Below are 24,758 nucleotides of genomic sequence, written 5' to 3' on the forward strand. Positions count from 1 at the left end.
CTGCACTGGAAGTCCTCACAACTATTCAAAAAGTTTTTCCAGAGATGGAAAATGAGCATTTAGGCCTGTTCTAAGGCACTTCAGAGGCTCTGGTGTTACTGCAAATTTCATGAAGAGAAACTCAGCCAAGCATGGCTGAATCACTGTTGCAATTTTCACTGACATTATGCAATTTAAGGTTTAATAATTTAGCTTGAATAGAGCTTATTAAAATATCAGAACACAATATGAACACTGTCTGATGCTAAATATAGGTTTGTAACTAAGTACCAGTGGATAACGTGATCTCCTTAGCATATTTTAATCTCTCCAAAGTTATATTTTAGAACCTTAGAAAATGTATTTAATGTTTTTTTTGTTTTTTTTTGTATAACAGTTTTTTAATAAAAACTGAGAAACTGAGTTTACTGAGAAAAACACTTTATAAAAAAAAAAAAAAAATCTCTTATTGTATTTCCAGCATTATTTTATTATTATTCATATATAATATAACAGTTTATATTTTATAATCACTGATGCTTACACATCTAACATTAATAGTGGGCAAAAACTATGCTAGTATGTATTTATAAAAAAGAAGAAAAAAAAAGTAATTAAAAGTTCCCCTCAGACAGACACATTAAGTTTAATGGCAGTGCTATTTTGGACCATCGTGTACAAAAAAAATAACAAAAATCAGCCAGATAATTTAATGCCCCAAATCTCGAAAGACCAACAAAAATCTCAACAAGACTCTTTTAGCTCAGTTTGCTGTCAAAGGATGAATAAAGGGAGGCGTGTATCATCCCTTCACTGAGAACGAGGATGTCACAGGACAAATGACGTGATTCATCCAGCAACCCTGCAGTTCTATCAGACTCAGCAAATCAAATGCCAATCAGCTCCACAGCGCTTCTGCCTGCATCTTAAACTATGAGTTAATAGATGACAATCACACAACAAGCCCTGTTGGTCTGGTCTGAATGGAGCCTGACTTCTATCTTCCCCTCTATTCTCTGAGCTATCACTTCAACAATGCCATTTCGAGAAAGGGCCCTGATGAACCTTTCCTTCTTTCAATAAAAAAAAACATTCTGGACAAAGCTCAGCCCAGGGAGCCATCTTATCTCCGATGGCAGTGGGCAGAATGGGGGAGCATGTCGAGACAGGAAGTGTTTGTTGTTTCCTGCTGGGTGGTCCTGTAATGGTTTAGCCTGGAGTTGTTGAGACACTCGACAAGGCACTAGCAATAACGGTCATTTCTTTGATGTCCGTTTGTTTCTGTCTCATTTCATTCAGCACTCTCTTCAGCATTCAAACCAGCTCTTCCCTGCCCACATTCTGTGCTTTCATTCTCTCAGGCAGAATATCTTTCGAAGACTGAGTTTGAGGACTGAGTGCCTGTCATGCTGGCAGATCGCTATGATTGCATTGGCCCATTTATTCTTCCTATTCTCTCAACCATGTTCTCTGTCTCTTCCCAACCCACTGACGGATTGAATTCAGTTGTTGTCTGCAGTCAACTAAACACGACTTTACAGCTTAATGCTTCTCAGTATTATACACACAGAGTTTGGTTATTTATCGCAGAACGGGGGTTCATCAGACCGATACATATGGAAAACAATCAACAGCCATCTTGGTAAGATCATGCAGCTAATGGAAATGGGCATACAATTACAGCTCCTGTCCTCTTGAATGAGGCAAATAAGCAATAAAATCTAAAGACAGTGTAGCTATAGAATTTTGTCAAATCATGCTAACAAAACATTTTACAGGATGGTCTTATTAATAGAGAAGCTGACATGGTTACAGGAAAAAATATGAGATGGAAAAAAATGCTTTTTAATTTTTATTTCAATGTGTTCACTGGCAAAACACTTGGCTTTTGCATTCCTCGGAGAAACGTTGAATTTGCTCACAAACTTTTGAGTGCGATCCAAAAAACTGATAATGGTAGTAACATGAGGTAGGAGGAAAATATGCTCCATAAATACACATACAAATCATGTTAGAAATAAATTGTAGTGGAGTTAATTCCTTAACTCCTGTTTTCAAGTGAATTCAGGTACAAAGGTTTTGACCCAAAGGTTGCAGCCATATTATTATGTATAGTCAAGATCACAAAATTAAACTTATTAGTTTAAGTTTCTCTACTTTTAAAAGAAAGGTCTCTCATATCTTTTGTTGTTGATGTTAAAGTTCCTTAAATTGAACCTCCTAGCCCTCGGTTCTGTCTGTCATATTGTAGAAGATTTATTCATATTGACAAACTGTGACATGCGCTTATCCTCAAAAACCACAAATAAAATCTACACAAGGTAAAAGAAAATATAATCCAGACTAGATACACATGGGCGCAATCAATAAGAAAATAATGTCTCTGATAACTGCTATGTATTTTGTGCATTGAATTGTTGGCTGCCAAGCGCATGAAATCATCAAAACTCAATTTAACAATTCAAACAGTTTTGAAACTGTGTATGGTTGCTGCTAGATGTCCAATAAAACGTCTGTTGAGCATCACTGATTTAGGAGACTCATTCCCAAATTTAAATGCAGCTGAAACACTGCAACTTGGCAGAGTGTACTTGCTCTAGGAGGGCTGACAAAAAAAATCAGGGGAGTAGAGAGAAGAATGTATGACAGGAAAGAGAGTCATTTAACATGCTAAGACACTAGCATTTCACATTAAGCAGCAGAATCCTGATTGGACAGTCAGACGTACTGCTGATACCAATGGATCTCATTAATAACAATGATGAAGCTGCACACAGAGATGCAATGCATCTCACATACTGTTCCAAACGAAAATACCACATGATTGAAAACACAACCAAAAGTGTATATTTACACATTGCACATATCACATGACTAGACACTAGCCATAACTGACATTCTGCCTCTTTCTCGGATAAGCAGTGAGACAGTGGCAAGATTAGAAAATCTTGCAAGCTGGAATCAAACTTGCATTACTTGCAAGATCTCTATCACTCAACATGTCGGAGTGCATGCACTAGCATACCATATCCCATATCACTCACCATCGGAGGACAGGGTGAAGACTTCTTTGGGGATGAAGAGCTTGTCGTCTGCAGAACGTGCCCAGTCTTTCATTCCTCTCCTTCCCTTCATGGGGAAGTTGATGTCACTGGAAACAGCCGAGACTGGTTCACGCTGGATGGTGATTACTGACAGAACCAGAGAAAGACAGATTTACAGTCTTGAAAGTTCAAATATGAAACGCATCATGGAAGTACCTTTAAGAGGTTTGCACTGCACTGTTTGCAACATGACATTTACTTGTGGAACTTTTGTGGATGCCATGGGAACTTACTGAGGTTGTTGGTGACGACCAGAAAGCTCTGGAATGGCTTTTGAGCCTCTCCAATTAGATGAATGAAGTCTTCCACAACTCGCATCAGTAACACAGAACCCGGAGAGACCTAAAAGGAAGTTAAATTGATCAAAAGTGGAAGTGAAGATATTTATAACGGTTCAAAAGGTTTCTATTTCAAATAAATGCTGTCCTTTTGAACTTTCTATTCATTAAAGAATTCTGAAAAATATCTAGAATATATAAAAGGGCTAAATGCAGCTTTGGTAAGCATAAGATACCTCTTTGAATACATTCAAATGTCTTACGGCCCCACATCTTTGAATGACAGTGTACATAATAACTCTCATAATTCCCAAACAAACCACTAAATGTCCATAAACTGTTTATTGCAATAAAATAAACTTTGGCTAATAACTGTCAACTGTAAAAAGCTGTTACTGAAAAACTATAAATTCTGCCTTCAAAGATTTTTCATTTTCAGTGCTATTTTTACAGCCAAATCGTGACAGTTTATGATGCAGCCGTGAAACGATGATGGAAAATAAACATCCACGTGTGAGATGAGGCACAGTATATACTGTCATCTCTCGGCTCTGTCATGTTTATAAATTGGCAGCGGGTTTTAATTCACTAGTCCTTTGTTCCAGAAAACAGCGTGCCACTTGCACATTTCACAGTGAAGTTCATGAGAACACAGAGTCCATTTCTCAATCTAACTGGAATTTTACTCTTCCTTCTGTCTGTGGTAGGTGCTGTTGTTTCATACCATAGGGGACTCCTATTCATAGTGTATATATATATATGCATTTGCTTTGAATTAATCCCAAATTAAACGTATTGTAATATGTGGCAGATGGGGATTTGCTATGCATCCAGAAGAAAGACAGAGCAGATTGGTGCTCGATGTTGGTTTGAAATAAATAGAAGGGGAACTGACATCATTCTTTGCCAAACAGGTTTCTGGTATCTTTCACAATATGACCTAATTTCCTTAGTATGCTGAAAATACGCTATTTGACAGAACATCTTTATCTTGGAATTTGAGTCTGGCTTCTGTGAAATACATGTATTAATATATTTTGGTACAATAACAATTATAATAATTGAAGATGCCTTATTGCCTGCTGTCCCTGACAGACAATCTTCTGCATTAGAAATGTGAAGGAGACTGGTTGCCAGGGACAACAGTCTCTACATAGTACTACCTAGGTACCATATGCAAAAAACATGGTATTAATGCGGTATAGTGTAAAACCACAATATTCAGACGTAAAAAGTACCAACATTTTGAATCAGTATTATATTAATAAACTATCATATTTACATATTCAGAATCCCTAGAATCCCCTGATATTATTGGGGATATATATATTATCATGTTTCATCATGTACAAAAAAAACAAAAAAACAATAGCATTATCATAAAACCATGTCAACATGGTATCTGATGGAAATACCATGGTACTTTGAAATGTAACATGGTCCTCTTGAATGATACCACATTCATTTACCATTATTTGTTTTATGTTACATTTATGTTATGTCTTTCTCTGTTATTAATAGCTCTTGTTATTTGTCCAGTTAGTAAGTGTCCAGATGGTGTGGCAAAAAAAACAAACAAACAAAAAAAAAACATTACATACAATATACAATAAATATACAGGTTCTGATAAAACAAAATTTGTGTACAGTACATACAGTACAGCAAATTTTCTCTGTAACTAGGCAAATATCGCCATGTTAGAGTCAAAATGAATTTCTAGATCATCCCCATTTACGTTCCTTCATGCTCATGCTCTTACTGTGATTGGTAAATTGGTGTAAGTTATTTGAAAAAGTAAAAAAAGAAAAAAAGAAAAAAAGAATTATTATTTATTTTATTTTTTTCACTGTCCCCATCTGTCACTCTTGTATAAATGGCTTACTTGTAGTTTTACACTGGGAAAGAAGAAAGTGTAATTTTTTTTTTTTTTTTTTTTTTTTTTTTTTAAGGCACACGTCTCCTTTAATGTTCTGGCATAAAGAACGAGTATTTGAGGTGACATGGTGAACACTCCAGCAGGCTCACAGGAGAAGATGATTATTTACAGAGCAGGGAGAGCAGGAGGTGTGTCAAAGATTTGCCTGCTCAACTGTGCTTTAACACCAAAATCTGGCTCAGTCACGCTGAGCTAAGCACCTGCCGCCCACATACCTACACAAACATAAACGTTCACCGGAGTCACGAGCATGTGCTGCACAGACTATGCACCGTATGTGACCATTAGTCAACTTTACCTCCACATACCCCATGTATATCATTTTTATATCACATTTGCTTTATAAATATTGTGTATAGTGTCCTTGCAAAAAAAAAAAAAAAAAACAATCAATCTCACCCTTAACATTTCAACAGTGGCATAAGTTTATGCGACTTTTATTATCTCATCACTAGTTAAAGATCAAGTTATAGCATACCTCTCCTCCAGTCACATGACTAAAGGAATCAAACGTGTACATAGCACAAACTGTTAAATGTGACAGGTTTGTTTAAATCCCCACCTAAATTTGAGCAATAATATACTTACCCTAACTACAAATTGGCACAAAAATTAGACTTATTTAAGCATCTTTTGCTCTTCCACACATTTAAATATTGAATCAAGAATGTATGTTTTTGACAATCCTGACATGATGCACACTAAAATTCTGGGTTCTCATTTCTAAAATTTTACGTAGGCACAAAAGCTAGATTTTGTGTATGCCCAAAAGTTTTCGGATTTATAAAACCATGCGCACGCCACAACCTACGCAAAAATCTCTTTATAAACTCCAGTCAGGGGAAAATTGTGCGTATGTGCATTTCCAACTCATCTCCTCCCCAAAATCACCATATATGGAGCTTACTCCACAGAAACAGAATTTTGATTATTTCAAATTAAAGGTATGCAGTTTTGCTGATAAGATAAACATATTTTAGCTATTTTACTAGTAACAGATAGACGCATATTTATTGCAGTGTATTGTCTGATTCGGTGCGTCACTGACAAAGTATTGTAAAAAGGAAACATGCAAATCTTATCATTTTCTCCTAGTTATGTCCTTCAAATATAGTGGAATTTTCATAATGTTGTAGAGATGGCTTTACACAAAATTAACACCTCCATGCAGCTGTGGTTGTACAGAAATCCAGCAGTGTCATAATATTGCAGTAAGTACGCATCATCGATTATTGTTCTCGCTAAAATATTTATCATAACATGTGGTCTTTATTTTAGTTTAAAGATTAATTATTGCGCACCTATAGCACTCCTCGCTGTAATGAAAATAACATGTCACAGGAAAATTGTTTATTGTTAATGAAATTATGCAATTATGTTGTTTGTAAAATTATGTAATTTCAATGTTCAGTGTTATCTCTTTTAATGCAAGTGGAATATTTAAGGAAAAAAAAGAGTTTGTACGCATGGTTTATAATATCTGTACATATTTACAGCAAGTTTATTTTTTATAAATCCTGATATGTGCGTAAAAAATTGCGTACGCAATTTCTATGGCTAATTTATGTGTACGGAACGTTTATAAATGAGACCCCTGGACTTTAAAGTGTAACCATTATATACATTGTTATTTGAAATTACCCCCCCCCCCCCACTCCCAAAAAAAAAAAGTGTATGCTCTAACTATGCAGTTAGTTTAGACCCCCCCCCCCCCCCCCCCCCCAAAAAAAAAAGTCTTCATGGATGGATGAGTTGAAGAAAGTTTATTACCATACAAACATGGCCTGGCTTGACATCAAAGTCACCATGGACCTCACTGCACATAATCTAAAGTCGCATAGTGTCTAATGGAGCGGTGTAATGCAAAGAGGCAGCTCTAACAGCACATCCCTCTCCCAACACACTTCACAGTCGGCTTCTATCACATCCAAAGCTAGTCTGATTACATCTGTTATTAATCGGTGGGATCAGACCTGGCTTTGATGACACAGCTCTGTCTGAAGGGGAAATTAAAACGGCACAGATATGAACAGTTCTGCTCTTTGGTCGATATTTGCAGGTGTCAAGGGGTGAGGAAGGACATTTTACCTGGTGAGCATCTTCCCACTTCTCCAGGTTTTCAATGTCCAACATTAAGCTGACAATCTGGAAGAATTTCTGAAAAAAAGAAGAAGAAATATTACAATATATGAAGTTGGCGTGGAATAATATATGTAATTTTGAAGTTGACATATCAAGCATTGATCTAAAAATGTATAATATACATGGCATTATATAGATTCAAAGCACTTAAAAATCTGTGTAAACAGTGGAAAATATCAAAAGAAAAATTTCCTGGTCAGAATTTTTGTCATCTACCCATTTATTACTTGTACCTTTACACACACTCACAGGCAAATACACACCTGCACGTCGTCAGGAGCTGGGATGTAGGTTGCTCGCTTGAAGGTGTCCGTCACATTTCGGAGAATCTCCACAGAGAATAAGAGGTCGCCGCTATAATAATTCTTACGGGACATTAACTCCAGGAGACTCCTCACGATCTGAGACATGCCCTCCCCTGCCAGGGTCCTCTGACCCTTCGCAAGATGTTCTCGCAACTACAGGAAAAAAACAAAACAAAAAAACACGCTTTTATGAACAGACACTGATAAATAAACCTCAACAATAACCACAAAAGCACAAAGTTGCCCCATGGGTTTAGAAATAAGACCAGAGAGATAAACTCCAGCTCACAAATTAAATCAGCAGACCAATTTTAGAAATGTTTAAGCCTTTTCTCCACCGATTTTAATGGAAAATTCTGTGGAATTAAAATTTAAAAGAGAATAAATAAGTACACTGAAATGTAGAGACAGATTTAAAGGTAAGCCAGAAAAGGAAGTGCAGAAGAACATGCTGGCTTTGAAGCTGAAACAATATTGATCCGGGTCTGGAGCAAAGCGAAAGCAGTTTGAAGGTATCGACAGCCGCCTTAATCTACTTCCCATCTACAGTTAACCAAGGTGTGAGCATAACAAAGTGAAAACAACTTCTCCCTTAGTGAATCAACTAGCAGTGTTCTTGTTTGCGGTCGAACGTCAGCAGACAAAGTGTTGACAGTCTAATGACAGTACTGTGAGTGCAGGAGGTGGCAGACAATGGCAATCAAAGTTAATTAAGCACTGTCTGATTATAATGAGGGGTTAGTGGACAGGTTAACAGCACAATCAACCCCATCAAATCACGCCTCGGTCGAGACCAAATTAAAACCTACTCAGCATTATGAAATCAAAGTCAAAGGTCGTGGCTGAGGAATTAGAAAGAGTGCGTGAAGGCAGGATGTTAAATCTGTTAGAAAGTAATCAATCATTATCAAAACACTAAAGTCTCACAACAAGCGACAGAAAGTACATAATCAATATGAAAGCTGTGAGACCAGTGAAGTTTCTTTTCAAGCATTTTTTTTTTTTTTTTTTTTTGTAGGAACTAGCACAAAGTAGTGGTTTTCATTTTCTTTGTGTGTTTTAATAAGTAGGTGTACGTCAATGGAATTGACTCTTTTTAATGTTTTGCTGAGTGGCCATTGCAGTTATTATCATTTGCAAAAAGTGACAGCAGCAATGTTCTCTCCAGCACACACGGCACTTTAAACAAACTCCAATCTATCACTTTTCTATGGCTTGTTATTAGGGGTGTAACGATACGCGTATTCGTATTGAACCGTTCGGTACGACGCTTTCGGTTCGGTACGCGGTACGCATTATGTATACCGAACGGTTCGTTGGAGTAATTAATTATATTTGGAAAAAAAAAAAAAAAAGAGAGAGAGATAGAAATATAATGATATGCGTTCAACAAGGTAGCCCAATAACCCAAACAACGTAACAGGCAACGCCCCTGACACTCCCGAAGAAGAAAAAAACACCATCTTATATGTTTATGTTAGGCTACTCAGCAGGCGCTCGCTCACTCAGTACGCGCTGAAGGCTCGTTGCAAAATAGCCAATGCGTTTAACAGACTAGAAATGAGAAGATCCCCCAATAACCAACAGGTCTGGTGTTTGGGTGCACTTTGGATTCCCTTTAAGCTATAATGGTGATGGCAAGAGAGTGGTGGATAAAAAAACAACGGTATGTCGCATCTGCAACATGACAGGGTACACCAGCGGGAATACAAAAAAAAAAAAAAAAACACCAGCGGTAATATCTGGGATATATGCGTCAGTACTATCTGGGAAAAGACGAAAAAAAGGAGAAACATGCACGCAGCAAACTATCCCTGCAGCATTTAGACACTATAGCTTACAGGGAATCCAACCCAAACACCAGACCTGTTGGTTATTTTAGGATCTTATATTTCTGGTCTGTTAAATGCATTAGACATTTTGCAACGAGCCTTCAGCGCGTGCTGAGTGAGCGAGCGCCTTAGGGGCCGTTCACATATCGCTCCTAAAAACGCGTGGAAAACGCTAAGCGCGTCTTTCTCCTCCTTTCCAAAGCGCTCGGGCAGAAGCGCTCATGAGGCGTCTGTCTTTGCTAAGCAACAATGACGTGCTCTCTCCATGAGACGCGGAAATTTCAGCGAAGGATAAATGGATTTGCAGCTCTAAAAATCGCTTGCAGTAGCTCTGCTACTAAATTTATTTCAAAATTGCAATCCATATACAACTATGATCAGCTGTTCCTTCATCTTGGCTGAGCTCTCAACGTTGTTACGGGAAAGGATGAAGCTGATTGGTTGGTTCTTGTCACATGATCCGCGGTGCGCTTGCGGCATTCTGAAAAGTTGAGATGTTTTTACATTTTGCTGTATCTAAAACGTATCGAACCGAACCGAACCGAACCGAACCGTGACATCAGTGTATCGTATCGAACCGAACCGTGAATTTTGTGAACCGTTACACCCCTACTTGTTATCCACTCTAGTGAAACCACCAAACAAAACGCAAACAAATGCGCCATGGTCTGACAATAGTCCAATAGTCCGATAGAAATATCCATGTATCCTCAGTAAATTAATAAATAAATACATACATACATAAAAAAAATACATATATAAATTATATATTCATTTAAAAATAAATTATTTAATAAAAATAAATAAATAAATTCAAAACACTCTGAAAACTCTGATATTTGCTCATACTATGCTCATACTATGTATGAGAAGATGGCAATACTCGAAGACAGACCTGATTTTGAGAAGAATCAAAAGTAAAAGATAGTTAAATAACGTGCATAAACAAAATAATATTCATAATCTAAATCCTCCCCATGTTGTGATATCACAGCACGTCATCCTCATCCATGTACTCACAGATAAATGTAAATATCTATATTCGAGTGAGACACATCTGGCGAAGCTCGGAGGACCCCAGTAAGCAACTCCATTAGCGTCCAGCAAACAACGACGACTAGCAGATCCTGCAGGGAGAGGAAAGAAAAATCAGATCTTATCACTGTTGGGCACAAGCAATAACAACATGTTTGGCAGACACGTACTGAGATGTTCACACGCTTCATAAAAAAAGACCACTGGGATACAGCATTCTATAATTTCTGGGATAATGTCCGTTTTGAGTATGTCATTTTACACAGTCGTAAACTCAGTTTTGCTTAAAATTTCTGCTACTTGCATCATTCAGATCACCGGCAACAAGACTCGACTGAGGCCTCAACCCTGATATCCTCCCTAGGATAAAAATGGGCCTAAAAATCACACAGGAGACGCAGGCAGACGTTTAAATGTAGCCAAGCAAAACGCTCTCTGCAGGAATTGGTTCTTCTTTTGGGTGTTAGTGAGCATGACAGTCCGTTCTGCTCGGGATGTGGAGTTTATATAGATTACAGCTCACCGTTGACCCCATTCAACACTCTGCTTTGTGCTCCCACTTCAAAGACATCATTCTTTCTGTTCTTATTAGGTAAGAACTTATTAGCCTTGGGTGTTTTCATCCACTAGTATCTGAGAATTATTGCACGCTATACTCAGAAAGCACAAATAACCCCCAAAAAAACACTCTCACTGTGATGGGAAGGGTTAGAAACTCTTGAGCCAATCTGAAGAGTGCAAAATGCTCAATATATCTCATTCAGAAAACATGAATGCCATGTTGTACAAAATGACAGTCTCTCAAAGAAAGAATGTGATTTGTGTTGGGTCTGCAGCCACATCTGACGTTTTAATCCACCAAATTCTGACTTGATATCATTTTTACAGGATATTAACTTTCTGTGGCGGCATGTATTGGGCTGTAAACTTTCTCATTAAGTTCCCTCTCATACACCACTAATTCATCTCAATGGACTTAAGAACTGAATGCTGATTAACTTTGTGGATACCAACTTATTTTGAGCCTGTTGTGCACTGTAGATTTTGGAAGCTGCACCGACTGCACCATTGATGGAGTTTTACAATGTAGTTTAACCAAACGTAAAATCTGTTAATAAAGCTGCATGTCACCGTGAGAGAAGAAACGAATGTATCAGAAGCTGCATGAGATATGGTGTCTTTGGCTATGGCCAAAACAACATTAGATGGTAGTTTTACATGTTTATGTGAATCTAGGCGGTGGCGTACACTCTGAAGCTAGTCATGCTCAGATCACTATCATTGCTTGAGTGGCTTTAATTTACTACTTATTTGTCACATGGTATGGCAGCTGGCATTTTCATCTAGAACAATGTACAATAAACTTTTTAGAAGAACGGTCATCCTTGAGCAAGCTGGGTTTTGGCTTTAGGGCACAATGGTCATGGACTGTTCTTCACATAGAACCTGTAAACTTTCGATTGCTGGCCTAGATAGAGACTAAACCAGCAATTAGATCAAGAAGAAGAAATAAATTGACAATAAATTGCCATTATCTGTGGGTTTAATTTAGTTGTTTTGGACCATAACAGCCAAATAAACTATGAAATCATAATATTTAACATTCTGTTCCATGGAAAGAAAATTCTTGGGTCGGAATAACATGAGGGCAAGCCATCTTCAGGTGAATTATCATTTTAATATTTCATATTTCTAAAATGACTCAAGTGGTGACTGGATGTGGAGAATGTGTGAAATGACATACCAGTGGCATTTGATGGACACTTGTTGTATACCGTCTCTCCAGCTGAGGCTCTCTTCCATGTCAGGTCTACTTGGTACTCATCCTTACATATTTCATGAGGTGCTGCACACAGTATGAATCAAAAAATGTAGATTAAGCAGAAAAAAAAAGACTAGGAAACATGTCTAAACTGGCATTAAATATAAAGCTTATATAGGATCGACTGATTGCCCTCACATGCATAGGCACGAAATAAATAAATAAATAAATATTGCTTTCCAGTAAAAAATATGTACAATCTATACCGTTACGCATGCCAATAATAAAAAAAAAAAAAAAAAAAAAAAAAAAAACTTAATTAATTACCTTTGTGTAAACATTCATTTTCAGGTTTTATGTATTTTTGTCAGCAAAAAAAATCTTTAAAAAGGATCGATTTTACCTCAAAACCAAAAAATGTAAACAATTGTAAGTCTTGCTTGATTATCTTCAATTAAGTTTATTTTTCTTACCCATTGGCAAAAAGTTTGTCTTGTTTTATTTGTAAATTTAATTAGGTTTACGTCTCAAGATTTTTTTAATGAAACAAGGACAAAGAAATACTGATTAAGAAAATGAGTTTTTGCGGCGCACAAAGCAGACTCCGTAAAGATCAGTGACTTGAACAACACACATCTCTCTCCAACTTTCATTTAAAAGCTTCTTCTGAACAGAGAACAACTCAGGGGTGAGATACAGAAGGGGACTGGGTTGAAAGCTGAGAGAGAGGGAGAAGAGAGTCCTACCTTTTTCATCTAAACATAATACACCCCGACAAAGCTATCGGACAGATTTTTGTCTTCAAGTTTCTGGCACCATCAAAGCCCTGTGCCCGATAAAAGTTCAGTGGCAATGTCTGACATTTATTTAATCTATAGCCTCCCGAAGCTCCAGTCAAGGGCATGCTTATTAAAATCTGCTGTTTGCTGTGCTGCTTGACATGCTGACAAATCACACATAGCAGCACTTTGAACAATTCCCTTCTGTCAAGAATGACCCGTCTCAATTGAAAGAGAGAAGAAATGGAAACAAAGGAGAAGGGAGCATGTTAAATATAGAAGAATAAAAAGAAAATGAGAGAGGCCAAATACACTGATTGAAATGGGACAAAGGGAGCGAGATAAAAGCAAAGGGCACTTTTTACAAATAGAGTACAAATTAAGGTCTGAAAGTCATGTTTTTTTAAGCATTCAGTGAACGCTTCATATGTTGATTATCAACCTCAGAAGACCACACTTCATGTTCAGTGAGCTATTTTGTTTTATTTTATTTATTTATATAAGACATTAATATTTTTATTTAGCAAGACCACATTAAGCTTCTCAAAAGTGTATATATATATGTCCCATGTCCCCATTTTTCAAAACGCTTATAAATCATACAGAATGAGTTTTTTTGAGAAAGTAAAAATGCACAAATTTTCCTGTGAGGGTTAGGGTTAGGTGTAGGGTTGGTGAAGGGCGATAGAATATACAGTTTCTACATTATAAAAACCATTACGCCTATGGGATGTCCCCACTTTTCACAAAAACAAACGTGTGTGTGTGTGTGTGTGTGTGTTTAAATCATGGAACAACAAATTTTCCCTTCATGAAAACTGTCATAAAACTTCACAAATGTTTGAGTCAGACTTATAATTGGCTCTGAGAGTGAATTGAATTGTATAGGAAATCAAAAAAAGAAGAAGAGAAGAGAAGAGAAGAGAAGAGAAGAGAAGAGAAGAGAAGAGAAGAGAAGAGAAGAGAAGAGAAGAGAAGAGAAGAGAAGAGAAGAGAAGAGAAGAGAAGCTTTGATCATAAAACACACACCTGGGCATTTCTTGTCATTGCAGGAGCGCACTTCCTCTCCAGAGCCTTCACAAGGGTAACCCTGGATTCCTGTGCCTTCACACATACGGAACCGCCGCTGCCAACCAGAGTCACAGGTTTTGGAGCACAAGCTCCAGTGATTCCAAGCACCCCAGTTACCTCCGTCTACACATGAGAAAGAAAAATCAGAAAAAGAGATACAATTACAGGGAAGAATTGTTGACCATCCACACAATGCAGTTTTGATACTCTGGACATGAACACTAGAATCCCAGAGCTGTTGAACAGTTTATCAGCACTGTTGAAACCAGGGTTATTTATAGATAACTAAAAATAAAATAAAAATACTGAAAAACACAACAAAATTACTAAAAGTTTAACAAAAATTATATAAACTGCAATAGCATATCAATGATTCTGTTGACTGTTCAGCCAATCATATTTGAGGACAGGCACTAACTGTTGTTTAAAACATGAAAAAAAGCACTCAAAAGTGAAGTGACAACCATATTGAGCTGCAGTGTGAATGTGTTCATAAAGCACCTGCATGAAGCTAAATTGCACTTATTAATTATTATCAGGGGTGCTTACTGCCATATGCTGACACAGCAGCATATCTGTGGAACAAGATGAGCAGCACAGACCAGTAAGTCTCTGCAGTTTGGTACCATAGACAATTCAGTGCATTTGCTGCAATTAATTAGACCATGGAAGAAAAAAAAAAAAACAGCTGTGCACTTAATCTACCTGTCAGTTTAAGACTGTAAGCCCACTAGAGAGAAACTTACCCCCACAAGATGGGTTGGTGCACTCACGAGTTTCTGCATGCGGCCCCTTACACTCTGCCCAGCCATGAACTGACACACTGCAACGCCGCTGCCTCTGCTGAGTGCCGGAGCCACAGGAAACAGAGCACTGAGACCAGGCAGCCCAATCCAACCACTGCCCGTCCACTACAAACACAACCACAGGGAGACGCAGAGAGAGAGAAGCGGAGGTGAGAACAGAATAAAACAGTACAGAAGCGGAGGAGGGAAAGGAAAGAGAAGGACATAGAAGTGAGGGAAAGAAACCAACAGGAAACAGGCGGTCGAAGGTACGGACAGAGAGACGGGGTACAGCAAGGGGTCTGTGTTTGTCTGTAGCATGTGAGTTTGGAATTTGGTTAAAAAGGTTTTTACTTACCCTGATACAAACCTGAGAGATCACTTCAACAAACTGAGTGAATACTGATTAGTGATTAAGCAGATGTAAAATATTTTACATTTTTCAAACTTCATGTTTTCCCCCCTCATTATAAGCAATACAATCAGAATAAAAACATTCCCATGAAAAAAAAAAACAATAAGATAAAACTTTATTATTATTTTTTTCTTTCTTGATTTTCATTGTTTAGTTTTAACGTTATAAAATAAATAAAACTAAATACACTAAAATGTCTATCATAGATGAAAGAAATCACATCATAAATTTAATTTTACTAATTTATTTTCACCTGCTATTTAAACCCTGGTTACACAATTGTATTTTTAATAATATTTTGAAAAATGCTTTTTAGGATCACCTCTTCTTCATTGAACACTGAATTGCCACTCTTTCTATTAGAATAAACATTGACCTGCACATTAAAGGAGCTCCAAGTAACATATTCATTTTCATGAAAATTGTAGTCTAATGGGTTTCAGAGAAGACCGGTGCAAAGAAAAGACGGAAAAAATAATAATAATAATAAAAAAAAAAAAAAAAAAAAAAAAAAAAAAAAAAAATATATATATATATATATATATATATATATATATATATATATATATATATATATATATATATATATATATATATATATATATATATTTTTTTTTTATTATTATTATTAATTAAAGAGAGATAGATGGCCTACTGTGACAAACTTAAAAACACAGGAAGTTCAAGTTTTTAAAGTTAAAAACTAAAGTTTTTTGTTAGACTGATGCATATTCCAGATGTTTCAGCCTTTAATTTCTCACAGGAAATATAAATGAAAAATTAATTAAAGGTAGAATCTTAAAAAAAGAAAAAAAGAAAAGTGATTACTATTCATTGTTTTTCCATGTATAAAAGACAGCAAGCACATTATGTATTTCACATTCATTTTATATTAGATTAACTATGGACATCAATACAGTGTATGCAAACACAGCAGAAGAAGTTCTGCCTGCGGTCATATCGGTCTTCTCTCTGTCCGTCAACTACAACAAAAAGCAATATGAGATCTTTTGCATAATGGATGAAACAAGGGATCAATGTGCAGTGACTATTTCTTACTTGAATAATGAGATTCAAGTTTTCTGGTGAAGTTCAATGTGAAAAAATAATATGTAGGGTGAATGCTGCTTATGAAGCCCTTTCATAAGCCCATGTCGCTAATCCAAAGCCCATTGCTTATGAATAATTTTGTTGAAGCATTTATGATTTTCTGCAGCGTTCATGGATTTAAAAAAAAAATTCTTAAAATCTTGTGAATGTTTCACTTCTCGTATCTCTAGATCCTTTGCAAAACTTCAGAAGGCCTACATGCCTCGGTGGACACATACTCCGCATGTTCTAAAGAAAGAATTATATTTAAACTTCATCCATCAAATTATGTCATTGATCTTACAGCTTTATGTTTATATTATGAATACTTTCTAGTGTGCACTATATATATACATTCTGTGTAAATATTTGTAAAAAAAAATAATAATAATACAATATTTAATATATATATAATAGAAAAACAAAATGGAAAAGCATACAAAAAAATATAAATAAATACCTCATTAAATTTTGGCAGAATGATGCATCACAAAACCAGATGCATCTGTATTCTCTGTCTGTGATCATGGAGGATCAGTGTCTCAAAGCAAGAACTTGATAAATAATAACCTTATTCTAAAGCCTCCCAAACTCAATAAACAAGGATAAATGTGGCCTGTCTGTCTGCGCCTCCATGAGAGTATTGGACTTATCATTGCTCATAAAATCAGAAGCCAATGAGGAGAGAGATCCAGCACATGTGGTTGCCAGGAGAGACAGCAGCTGCAGCTGAAACCCGACAAACACAGTTGAGCATTTATGGCATCTCACTTTACTTTAAAAGAACATAAAGGGAGAGGGAGAGAGAAATCAACTACATAATTAAAGTAATAACACTGACTTCAACACATCAGATGGATACTTTGAGTATTCCTCACTTGCAATACATACATACACACAAACAAACAGATGCATCTGAGTGTTCAAGACTGTAGCTAGGAATTCTGGGCCTTAATTTCTCTTAAATCTATTTTAGCTGAATTACTGTACATAAACTGATGAGCTCATATGACTGCAGTAAATCAAATGGTTGTTTCAGCAATGTTTCATTAGCTAACTCTGACATGTTCAGCAAGTTTGATAGATTTTAGATAAGCTGCTGATGCAGTGTAGTGTAATAATTTTTTTTTTTTTTTTTTTTTTTTAAGGAACAGAAAATGTTTTAATATACATTTTTCCATCTATTTTGTTTGAGGTGAGGATGAGAAAAACAAACAGTATTTGGAAGAATGGTAAACCTAAACATACCTTTAGAAGTGCTAACAGTTAGTACTAACAAATGGCTAATATTCTAGTAATATGCATGATAATAAGCAACTAGTTAAGAAACCCTAAAATAAAGTGTTATTTTGTAGAATTTTTTTACAGAGTGCATTTTTATACCTTTTTTGTAAGCAAATATTCACATTAGTATTTAATGAAAGACAATTTATTATGAGGACAATAACCATATGTTACTTCAAAATAACACTACTTTCCACTTACAAACCTACTGGACCAAACAATATATAATAAAAAAAAAAAAAAAAAATTCTGAGTAACTTACAGTTATGATCCAGTGACTATGTTGGAACTGATATTGCTCACACTTTGATTATGGCTATGCATACCATCAATGTAATCATATTCTCAAATAGCCCTGGAGTAATTTGGGAGTAAACACTCCAATGTTTACAACATCTCCATTTAGATTCACACAGCTAACACTCCTTTACTGTGAACCATTACGCTTAGTCCTGTGCCTTATCCTGTGTTCAATTATATCAGCAGATTACACGTCAGTAGCCACTCATGAATGCAATTTGAATATGAGGAGGGTGAGATGTTTTTACACTTGGTCGCATCTCGGTAGGTGAGGACAGGTGGAAGATCTGCTCTCTGACAGGTTGTAATCACTGTCAGTCAAAAGCCGCTCGGCCGGACTAGCCCAGCTGTTCATTTGTGCCTCATCAAATAAAGGACAATCACAGTGATTGGCTGTCACCCTTAACCCTTCGACTGTCAGCCTAACGGAAGTTTTCAACTCCAGGTAAGACCAACTGTTCAAACTGAAAATGAAATGAAATGTAACAGACAAATGATGTATTGCTCATCGCAGTGGGGTAATAACAAATTTTGGAGATGGATACTGTTGGCAGAGACCAGACCAGCACTGTAGAAGAAACAAGGACCCCTAGCAGGTGTGGACACATTTGATTAGTTCATCTGCGATTCCGATTTTCTTAACTCGTGCCAAACCCCATTTGAGTAGCACTTCAGCTAAAAAAAGAAAAAAAAAAAAATTCTTGAGACCTGCAAAATGAATGATTGAAATCCAGAGGAAACTATGAGGCATGGCTTCAGAAAGAGAGCGCAGACAACACAGAGCTCAAGCATGGCCTTCAGAATGAGACTGAACAGGAGGGATGAGAGAGAGACTGACGGGAAACAAGCAGGATGGCACACAGGAAGGAAAGGGAAAGGTCAGACAGAAGAAGACATGTGAATAGAGAGACAAGGCTGGAGACGACATACAACATGGAAGAAGGGTAAAGAAAACTGAAGTTCAAAAGGGAAGAAGAGTCCAAAAGACAGAACACACTGGGTCTCATTCGCCAACTGTACAGATGCACAATTTTGTGCATAGAAATATATTGAATGAAATAAATAAATAAATTTTAACATTTGAATATTTATTCATTCTAGTTTGCTCTAAGATTGTGCAAACTTCTTTGTAATTTTTGTAAGTTCACAGCTAAAACTTACTCTAAATTTAGGATAAATGTTTCTCAAACTACAGGTGCATCTCATTATATTAGAATGTTGTGGAAAAGTTCATTTATTTCAGTAATTCAACTCAAATTGTGAAACTCGTGTATTTAATCAATTCAATGCACACAGACTAAAATAGTTAAAGTCTTTCGTTCTTTTAATTTTGATGATTTAACAAAAACCCACCAATTCACGATCTCAACAAATTAGAATATGGTGACATGCCAATCAGCTTATCAACTCAAAACACCTGCAAAGGTTTCCTGAGCGTTCAAAATGGTCTCTCAGTTTGGTTCACTAGGCTACACAATCATGGGGAAGACTACTGATCTGACAGTTGTCCAGAAGACAATCATTAGCCGCATTTCCACTGTCGGGCCAGTGCGAGCCAGGGCTTAAAGCGGGCCGGGCGGGGCTCATAGCCCCGGGCCAGTAGCACGAGGCCAGAATAGCGCAGGGTTTCCACAGTGGAGCTTGAAGCACCGCTGCACGTCACTAAAACACGCCCTTTACACGCCTCTCAGAACAACGTCATGCAACCTCAAAATTTCACCATCAAAGAGTAGTTATAAGAAAACTAAGAAATAAGTCACTGGAACTAGCGTAAACACAAAACGAACATGATAAAAGCGGCAGTTTGTTTGCATGCTTTTTTATATATTCAAATTCAAAAGCATCAATGTTTTAACTATAGAATACATGATACATTGATCATATTGATTTAATTTATCAGGACTCAAAATTAATCACACATAAATGCACTTATTTCTATTTTATTTATTTATTTTTAACGTTCATGAAAATAGCCTGCTTATTCATTCGAGTCGGTTTCTGTTTATTAGCCACAGTAGCCGTCATATTTCGAATGAATGATAATATCTCTATTTTTATAAAAGCTCCCGAACAAAAAACATTATTAGGCTATATTATTTTATGATAGGCAACGTGGAGCTAAACTCTCGAGACGAGGCTTGTGACAGATAATATAAGTTACTTAATAAATACACGATTGTGATAGAGAATAAGGAGTTGACGTCTGATTTCTTCAAGCGGTCATATTTACCATGTTTACCTTCTATATGTTTAGCGTGCATATCTTTTTCATCGCTTATAAATATTTCTGCCTTGTATGGTGATTCTAATCCACATTGGATCAAGTTATTTCAAACACTCGCTGCTGACTGAAAGAAAGTTTTGAGCTCGACTTATTTAAAAAAGTGTTTAATGCTGGTGTTAAAGCTGTTATCTTTCTGAAATGATCCTCAGCGCAGACTCTCTATTTTTATAAAAGCTCCCAAACAAAAATCATTATTATATTTTGATGATATGCAATGTGGAGCTAAACTCACGAAACGAGACGACAGATAAAATGTTACTTAATAAATACACAATTGTAATAGAGAATAAGAAGCTGACGTCTGATTTATCCAAGCGGTCATATTTACCATATTTACTATGGTAATGTTAATGTTTAGCGTGCAAAGTCTTTTACATTGCTTATAAATATTTCTGCCTTGTTTAGTGATTATAATCCACATCGGATAAAGTTATTTCAAACACTTGCTGCTAACTAAGAGTGAGTTTTGAGCTTAACTTATTTTAAAACGTCTTTAATGCTGGTGTTAAAGCTGTTATCTTTCTGAAATGAGCCGCGCTGACGCTCTCTAGACGCGGAGAAACTCCGCCTTTGTTCATAACCCCTCCTCTAGCCCCAGCTAGCCCGCTTTGGCCCAAGGTTTTCGTCGGGCCAATAAACCCTGGCCGTTGGCCCCGAGGAAGCCCCGGCGAGGCACGATCAAGCCCCGGAAGTGACAGTGGAAACGCGACTGGCCCTGGCACGCACTAGCACGCCCGGTCTTAGCTCGAAAGTGGAAACACGGCTAGTGAGACCCTTCACAAGGAAGGTAAGCCACAAACATTGATTGACAAAGAAGCTATTCACAGAGTGCTGTATCCAAGCATGTTAACAAGAAGTTGAGTAGAAGGAAAAAGTGTGGAAGAAAAAAGATGCACAACTAACAGAGAGAAGCGCAGTCTTATGAGGATTGTCAAGAAAATAAATTCAAGAATGTGAGTGAACTTCACAAGGAATGGACTGAGGCTGGGGTCAAGGCATCAAGAGCCACCACTCACAGACGTGTCAAGGAATTTGGCTACAGTTGTTGTATTCCTCTTATTAAGCCACTCCTGAATCACAGACAACTTCAGAGACGTCTTACCTGGGCTAAGGATGGACTGTTCCCCAGTGGTCTAAAGTCCTCTTTTCAGATGAGAGCAAGTTTTGTATTTAATTTGGAAACCAAGGTCCTAGAGTCTGGAAGAAGGGTGGAGAAGCTCACAGCCCAAGTTGCTTGAAATCCAGTGTTAAGTTTCCACAGTCTGTGATGATTTGGGGTGCAGTGTCATCTGCTGGTGTTGGTCCATTGTGTTTTTTGAAGTCACTCCACCAGTTTACCAATACATTTTGGAAAACTTCATGCTTCCTCCTCCTCACCAGGTTTTTGAAGATGCTGAGTTCATTTTCCAGCAGAATTTGGCACCTGCCCACACTGCAAAAAGTTGGTTAAATTACCATGGTGTTGGTGTGCTTGACTGGCCAGCAAGGCCACTGTGAAAGAGACCTGGGCTTCCATAACACCTCAGCAGTGCCACAAACTGATCACCTCCATGCCATGCCGAATTGAGGCAGTAATTAAAGCAAAAGGAGCCCCTACCACGTGTTGTGTACATGCACAGTAAATGAACATACTTTCCAGAAGGCCAACAATTCACTATTTTTTTTATTTTTTTTATTGGTCTTATGATGTGTTCTAATTTGTTGTGATAGTGAACTGGTGGGATTTTGTTAAATGTGAGCCAAAATCATCACAATTAAAAGAACCAAAGACTTAAACTACTTCAGACATTGTGTGCATTTAATTTATTGAATACACAAGTTCCACAGTTTGAGTTGAATTACTGAAATAAATGAATTTTTCCATGACATACTAATTTATTGAGATGCACCTGTACATATATTATTCAGTAATATTAATAATAATGATAATGATAAAGATAATAATAACAATTAACTAAACACCTATGCAATTATTAGTGAATGAGACCCAATGTGATGAAGGCGTAAAGGAAGAACATACTGTGGGGCTGAGTAAGAGAAAAGAGAGACAATACTGGCAGATGTGGAAATGGAGATTTACTAACCAGGGCACACAGCTATATTGCAGAGTTTGGTTTGCACCTCGGGCCCTCCACAGCCATTGCTTCCATGCTGGGGGAGCACACAGATCCTGCTCCGGGTCCGAGTGCCACGGCCACATTTGACTGAACATAGGCTCCATGAAGACCACTCCTCCCACAGCCCATGCACTGCAACGAAACCACCAATGGGCATGAGGGAAGATGAAGGGATGATGGGCTGAAGGGTCCTTTAGTAGCCAAAAACAGTACAGAGGGGCACACAGAGACGAAACCTCGCCCAGCTGAAGGATAAAACCAGGAATGCCACCAACAGACCAGGCCTAAACGTCAAATGCCAAAATGGATGAAGCTTTCAGATCAACTGTTGATTGCAGAGAAGGAAATGAAAAAATATATATAAACAACATGAATGAGACATCACTTATCCTGTAAGAAGCACCACCAAAGTGCAAAAGATCAAGGCATGTGTAAAATAGGTTAAATGCACCGTTTGATCATGAAACATGTCCAACTGATTGTGTTCCTGCCTAGAGGATTTCAATGAGGTTGTGCCCCTGAAAGATTCTTTGACTATCAATAAAAGAGATGTGTGATCTATTTCGTTTTATGTTGAGTAACTGCAAAAAATAAGTATTCCCTAGATTTATTCTTAAAGTCTTTTTATAGAAGTCGTGTGGAGATCTTGAACTTTCTGGTATGACTCTAGTAACCATTTTGATTCCGGCTCTGTTCCAAAATGTATTGAACTGATTACACAGGCAGCTGCCTTCTAATACAACATTCTAACTGAAACTGGACCTCATAAGTGATTGTTTTAGAACATACTAAATTTGGGACATACAAAAAGCCACAACTAGTTGATCAAAGCATACAAAAAAGAAGTCTAATAATCCACACAGAAGAACATCCAAACAAGGCAGGCAAACTAAACAACCAAAACACTGATAAGACCCGTCAAAATGAACTGAAACAATAGGAACTTAAGTACACAAAGCAAACAAAGTTTATTAACGAAGCACATCTGAACAGAATTACACCCTTAACTAAGAAACCACATGATTGGCAAGAACAAAGGATACATTAAACTGGCTAAAAACAAACTAAAAGTAAACTAATTTAAATGAAACATGACTGATAATTTATGCCTTAAATGCTGCCTATGAAGGCAGCTTACTATGTTACTAGCTAGCTAGGTTTTGGAACAGAACATCTGACTGGTGGCTTGAAGAGATGGTATGGGTGAGGGTGTGAATGAACTTTGACAAACCACTGCAGTGCAACAACTGTTAAACCAACCACAAACGGCCGAGATGAGCCCAAATCAATTCTTTCCTTCTGCTCCCGAATATTTCCTCTAGACTGACCTACTGTAGGGATCTTCGGAAGAAGAAGAGCATACCACCTTACTAGATCAACAAAGTTAGTCAACATTTAATTAATCTTGCCAAAAGCAAGAAAGTGGAAATGCAACAACTGTTAAACCAACCACAAACGGCCGAGATGAGCCCAAATCAATTCTTTCCTTCTGCTCCCGAATATTTCCTCTAGACTGACCTACTGTAGGGATCTTCGGAAGAAGAAGAGCATACCACCTTACTAGATCAACAAAGTTAGTCAACATTTAATTAATCTTGCCAAAAGCAAGAAAGTGGAAATGCAACAACTGTTAAACCAACCACAAACGGCCGAGATGAGCCCAAATCACTTCTTTCCTCCTGCTCCCGAATATTTCCTCTAGACTGACCTACTGTAGGGATCTTCGGAAGTAGAAGAGCATACCTCCTTACTAGATCAACAAAGTTAGTCAACATTTAATTAATCTTGCCAAAGCAAGAAAGTGGAAATGCTTAATTTGTGGAGAGGCAGTGAAAGCAGAAGACATACTTTAATAGAAGGCAAGATACATATGGAACACTGAAGGAGAGGAGGATGGAAGGGTGGGAGAGATTGAAAAGAGTGATTCAGGTGAGGACAGAAAGAAAAACGGATCCTGACAGAGGATGGAACGCAAGAGAATTGGCCAGAATTTGGAGAAAGGGGCAAAAGAAAGAGTAAGTAAAAGAGACAGAGAATGAGGTTTTGGAAAGGGCTTTTGGAAATAGCGAGGGAGAGATTGTAAGGCCTCCTCAGTGTAGAGGAGGGATGTACTGTGAATTATGCATGCTGATAAATAATTGATAGCACTCTGTAGTGCAAAGCTCAAAGGAGCCACGGCTCAGCTGCACATACAGCATGAAGAACTAAAAAAAAGGAACTTGCATGTAGCAAATGAGAGAGAAAGAAAGAGAGAAGGGAT

General features: G+C 37.3%; 1 protein-coding gene across 1 annotated transcript in view; it reads right to left on the bottom strand.

Annotated features, from left to right (window-relative positions):
- The window catches only part of LOC127935247 (adhesion G protein-coupled receptor B2), a 271,317-nt gene that overhangs the window by 103,833 nt on the left and 142,726 nt on the right, over nt 1-24,758 (bottom strand). Inside the window, exons 5-12 of the mRNA XM_052532945.1 lie at nt 14,971-15,135; nt 14,183-14,347; nt 12,357-12,458; nt 10,598-10,704; nt 7,704-7,898; nt 7,387-7,455; nt 3,317-3,425; nt 3,024-3,170 (exon numbers count right to left, since the gene is read on the bottom strand). Coding sequence (XP_052388905.1) covers nt 3,024-3,170; nt 3,317-3,425; nt 7,387-7,455; nt 7,704-7,898; nt 10,598-10,704; nt 12,357-12,458; nt 14,183-14,347; nt 14,971-15,135 — 1,059 coding nt within the window. The remainder of the gene's footprint in view (nt 1-3,023; nt 3,171-3,316; nt 3,426-7,386; nt 7,456-7,703; nt 7,899-10,597; nt 10,705-12,356; nt 12,459-14,182; nt 14,348-14,970; nt 15,136-24,758) is intronic.

Source organism: Carassius gibelio, chromosome A19 (assembly GCF_023724105.1).
Source record: "Carassius gibelio isolate Cgi1373 ecotype wild population from Czech Republic chromosome A19, carGib1.2-hapl.c, whole genome shotgun sequence".
NCBI classification, from domain to species: domain Eukaryota; kingdom Metazoa; phylum Chordata; class Actinopteri; order Cypriniformes; family Cyprinidae; genus Carassius; species Carassius gibelio.